Source organism: Acanthamoeba castellanii (assembly GCF_000313135.1).
Source record: "Acanthamoeba castellanii str. Neff unplaced genomic scaffold scf7180000084733, whole genome shotgun sequence".
NCBI classification, from domain to species: Eukaryota; Discosea; order Longamoebia; family Acanthamoebidae; genus Acanthamoeba; species Acanthamoeba castellanii.
The window spans coordinates 103493-108008 of NW_004457260.1; the positions used below are offsets into that span (position 1 = coordinate 103493).

Here is a 4516-nt window from a genome sequence, read left to right on the forward strand (position 1 = left end):
CGCCGTTATTTAGAGTACGTTCACACACACACCACACACGACACACACACACACGCCACGACACACGCCACGACACACGACGCACGCTACACACGCCACACACACGGCACACGAAAGAACTCACTCTGCGGGCAGGCGGGGTATCTGACGGAGCTGGTGGGCGAATCGCGCTACACGTCGTACGAGCGGAAGCTGGAGGTGGTGAAGCTGCTGCTGGCCAGGCAGCCCGGCATGGTGCGCGGCCAGCTCTGGGGCGCCCTGCTCGACGCGCTGCTCGAAGGCAATTGCCGCTACAACAACCGGGCCCGGTTCATTCGGGACGTGCTCGGCCGGCTGTTCGCCTACGGCGCCGAGTTACCGGTGCGCACACGACACTCACGACACGCACGACACACACACACTTCTGACGTCCGTGTGTCGTGTGTCGTATGTGCGGTGGTGCCAGGCCGCGGTGAAGAAAGGATCGGCGCCCAGGGAGCGGAAGTGGAACCTCACGCCGCACGTGCAGGAACTACTGATCGCCCACGGCATGCCCCCGCCACCCGCCACTGCCACCACCGCCCACCACCACGCCAAGCCACCACCACCACCACAACAGCAACAGCAACAAGGGAGAGGAACGAAGAAAAGCAATGGAATGCGCTCACAATTGCATTAAAATGGTTGAGAATCAGCTGAGCGTAGTTGGGAGTCGCAGGCTACCGGTACTGCTACTGGGCGCGGTCGTGGTGTCGGGTCGCTTGGCGCGCTGCTCGCGGAGGTAGGCCTCGACCAGCGCAGCAGTGGCGCGGAACAGCGGCTCGTCCTGGGCGTTGGCCCACGCCACGAAGAAGTACACTTTCTTCTGCAGCGCCGCCAGCTTGGCCCGCAGCCGCTTGACCTCTTTCGTCGCGGCCGCGATTTGGTCGGCGGCCGCACGGCCCAGCAGCGCGTGGAGGTCGGAGAGGGCCATCAGCGTGAAGTGCTTCTGTGCGACGATCTGTCGGACGTCGTCCACCACGGCCAGCCCAAAGTCGGACGACCCCGACACCGAAGGCTGAACGAACGAAAGAAAGAAAGAAAGAAAGTGAGCGGTGGGCCTAACGCGGGGTCTGGGCGGTGCGTGGCGTGCTGTGCCGCACCTTGAGAATGTTGGCTAGGCAGGCATCGAAGGCGGCGTCGGGAGACTGGTGGACGGCATTCGACTGCAGGGCGACCGGTCAGTAGGGTTGTGTATGTGTGTGTCGTGTGTGTGTCGTGTGTGTGTGTGTCGTGTGTGTGCGTGTGTGTGTGTGTGGTAAAGCGAGACAGAACCTGGAGGACGGCCGATATCTCGACGAGGAAGGAGGAGGCATCGCTGGCCTCGCTATCGGGTTCGCCGTTGAAGTACCGCATGACGTACGCATAGGAGAACCTGCAGAGGAGTGGAAGAGCGGAAGGTGAGTTACCGCCTTCGTTTGGTGTGCGCGTATGTGCGGTCGTGGTTCGTCCGTACAGAATGTCGAGAAGGTTGAACGCCAGCAGTGGCGACGGTTCTTTGCTGAGTAGTGTGGAGAGCGGCGGTATGTCGGGCAGGACAGGTGGCGGTTTCCGTTCTTCCACCTCCACTTCGTCTTCGCTTTCGCTTTCGTTTTCGTTTTCGTCTTCTCTCTTCGTTTCCACCGGCACGATCAGACCTTTGGGCGACATGCCTCGGGTCAGCTGCGGGCCGAAAAGACGAAAAGAAAGAAAAGAAAAATGGTGAGTCGGCCTGGTAGGTGGGTACCTGATGCGGGTTGGAGCCACCACGGCTGCCAGGGGGTGATCATGTCGCTGATGCGGCCGTCGACCAGCGACCGCTTGAAGTCCTCCCTTTGCTCGGGCGTCAGGTGCTCCAGCGACAGATTCTCCTCTGTGCGCGGAAACATGCGGTGAATATCGAGACCAGCGATTGACACACACGACACACGACACACGACACACACGGCACACACGACACGCGCGCACCTGTGCTGAGCTGTGCAAGTCGGTAGTAGGCCTCTTCTTCGTGTTCGTCTTCTTCCTCCTGTAAACGGAGCACGAGATGTGAGAAGAAGCGGCAACGCTGACGGAAGGGGAGTACTGCGTTTGTGTGTGGTGTGGTGTGTGTCGTGTGTGTCGTGTGTGTCGTGTGTGTTGACCTCGTCCTCCTGGTCCTTCATGTGCTTGAGGAGCTGCAGCATGCGCTTTTGGCTCTCTTCGTCGGCTCGCTGCGATCGGAGCTCCTCTTCAACGCTGTCCTTGTAGAAGGCCTCCGTGCACTTGGTGCTGTGAGCCTGCGACACGCCGAGAGGAGGATGGGATCGATCATGAGCATCAGCACAACCTCGTCTCGGCGTGGCACATCAACGCCAGCCCAACTGTGGTGGGCAGATACCTTGTAGCAGGGAAGCGAGCAAGATGCGGCATTGCATCGCGGGCACGTGTAGCGCCCGAACTTGGTGGCACATCTGCAGACCAAATAAATTTGAAATAAATAAATATGTGGTTTTATATCTTTATCAAACAATCCTAAGTATTAATTAAAATAATAATCAGAATTAAAAATTGAAAAGATTGAGATTAAGAGTGCATCGCGTACACTGAGCAGAGACGGCCACGCTCGATGATGCCGCTGCTGGCGGCTGCGGGCGCGACGGTCGCCACTTGCGCTATGCTACCGGTGGTCTTCTTGTGCTTGGCGTCGGAGATGACCACCCGCGGCTTGATGCGGAGGTGCGACAGCCCTCTGAGCTCCTCCACCACCGTGTCCACCTCCTCCTCTTCATCCTCTTTCTCATCCTTCGACGCAGAGATGTCCTTCACCTCCAACACCACTCCTCGTCGTGGCGCAGCTGCCTCGCCAAGTCGCTCCATCTTTTCTTTTTGGCTTTGGTCGTGTGTTGTGTGCGGCTGTTGGTTGCGTGTCGTGCGCGAAAAGTTCTCATCTTTTCCAAACAGGAAGAAGGTTCTCAGACTGAGAGAAGAGAAGACGATGAAGAAGAACATGGATAGTTGTGGTGGGAATGGCTTGTTCCTTATTCACAAGGGTAGAACACCATGACAGCATGATCGATCATGAAAGGAGAAGGAGAAGGAGGCGAAGAAGAGATGAAGAAGAGGGAGCATGGTCGTTATGTGTGTTTACTGTACTTCGCCGAGGTAGTCCTTGACTTCGGCGGGCGTGAGCACTCTGAAGACGGGCTTGCCTTCGATCACCTGCACCACGCTCAGCTCGATGTTGTTCTCCGTCATCTCACCCTCGAATCCCTCCTTGAGCGTCAGTATGGCCGTGTGGACGGCATCTTCGAGACCCACATCTTCCTTGTAGCTGTTGATGCGCAAGACCACATAGATGAGCATCGACGCAACAAGAACCCCCACTGTGACACACCAACACACCACGCGCATGCACGCACGCATGCACGCACAACGGGACGCATACCGCTTCTCCAAGAAGGTCCTGGCGTTGACCATGCCCTTGCCGATGGCCGAGGCCTTCCACGCCCAATACGAACCCGAAGGATCCACCTGGTACAGCTGAGCACCAGCAACTTCGTCATAGCCGGCGATAAGGAGGGAGACACCGAAGGGTCGCACACCACTGCATGGCAGCAAGAGAACAAAGTGAGCGACCACGTGCACGACTAGAAGGCATGGCACGCGTATGCGCTACAGGCTCGAATATCGTAGATGAGGAGCACAGACGGGGAACATACCCAGATTGAGTGAACTCCTGCATGATAGCAGCGAGCTCTCGCACGAGCTGATTCACAGGGATGGGAGCGTGATAGGTCCTGAAGTACTGCTGGGCAATCTTGCGTCCCTTGCGCACGAGCACACGCGAATCAGGTCCCATTCCAGCGTAGACGACGCCGATGTTGTCCGTGAGGAGGCTAATCTTCTGGATCGAAGTGTCATCCATGAGAGGAGGCAGCTTCTTCTCGGTGGCCATCACCACGCCATCCTTGGCTTGGGGGGGGGTGGATAGATCATCGATTAATGCCTTGCACTCGATCCAACAGGTGCAACAGTATTGTAGAGGTGGGTAGACCGATAAGATGGAGATTGATCTGAAGTGCAGTGCGGCATTATACCTTTGATACCAAGAGCGGTGGCACCAGCGTTCACGGCGTTGAGCGCGTATTCGATCTGCACTAGCTTGCCAGAAGGGCTGAAGGTGGTGAGCGAGAAGGAGTAGCGGGAGTCCATTATGTGATGATTACGCTACGCGGGTTTGTTCTTGTCGGCTAATTGGCGAATCACACCCTCGAAATGCCAGCCTGCGCCCACGCACGCCAACACCACCCTTGCTGGCGCACCTGAACGCCCAACAGGGCTGCTGACGTCATCCATGCTAAGGAGGCGCATGACGTAGGTCTGGAAATTTCCCGACAAGCGTTCCTATTTCGTTCTTCATGTTTCCTGACAGGCCAACTGTAATTTTGGCAGAGCGCGAGATTTTCAGTTTTCTCTCCGCTTCGAGAATCAGAACTGAAGATGGAAGGCGCGATTGATGCTCAGGCCGGTGGCGTAGAGG

At 57.4% G+C, this 4516-nt stretch overlaps 3 protein-coding genes across 3 annotated transcripts in view; 1 reads left to right on the forward strand and 2 right to left on the reverse strand.

Moving 5' to 3' along the window:
* The window catches only part of ACA1_388190 (F-box domain containing protein), a gene marked incomplete at both ends in the record, with an annotated part of 2900 nt that extends 2242 nt beyond the window's left edge, over window positions 1-658 (forward strand). Inside the window, 2 exons of the mRNA XM_004333124.1 lie at window positions 136-360; window positions 446-658. Of these exons, the coding sequence (XP_004333172.1) occupies window positions 136-360; window positions 446-658 (438 nt within the window). The remainder of the gene's footprint in view (window positions 1-135; window positions 361-445) is intronic.
* Window positions 659-670: 12 nt separating this feature from the next.
* On the reverse strand, window positions 671-2853 carry ACA1_388300 (zinc finger, HIT domain containing 2, putative; the record flags this gene model as incomplete). Its single annotated transcript, XM_004333125.1, has 9 exons — window positions 671-1036; window positions 1122-1184; window positions 1294-1393; window positions 1475-1670; window positions 1745-1870; window positions 1966-2023; window positions 2139-2273; window positions 2375-2447; window positions 2579-2853. The coding sequence occupies 9 exons, from the start codon at window positions 2851-2853 to the stop codon at window positions 671-673; spliced, it is 1392 nt and encodes a 463-aa protein (XP_004333173.1).
* Window positions 2854-3120: 267 nt separating this feature from the next.
* On the reverse strand, window positions 3121-4188 carry ACA1_388310 (micropain, putative; the record flags this gene model as incomplete). The annotated part of the gene is made up of 4 exons (XM_004333126.1): window positions 3121-3307; window positions 3422-3580; window positions 3696-3948; window positions 4098-4188. The coding sequence occupies 4 exons, from the start codon at window positions 4186-4188 to the stop codon at window positions 3121-3123; spliced, it is 690 nt and encodes a 229-aa protein (XP_004333174.1).
* Between the last annotated feature and the right edge of the window lie 328 nt (window positions 4189-4516).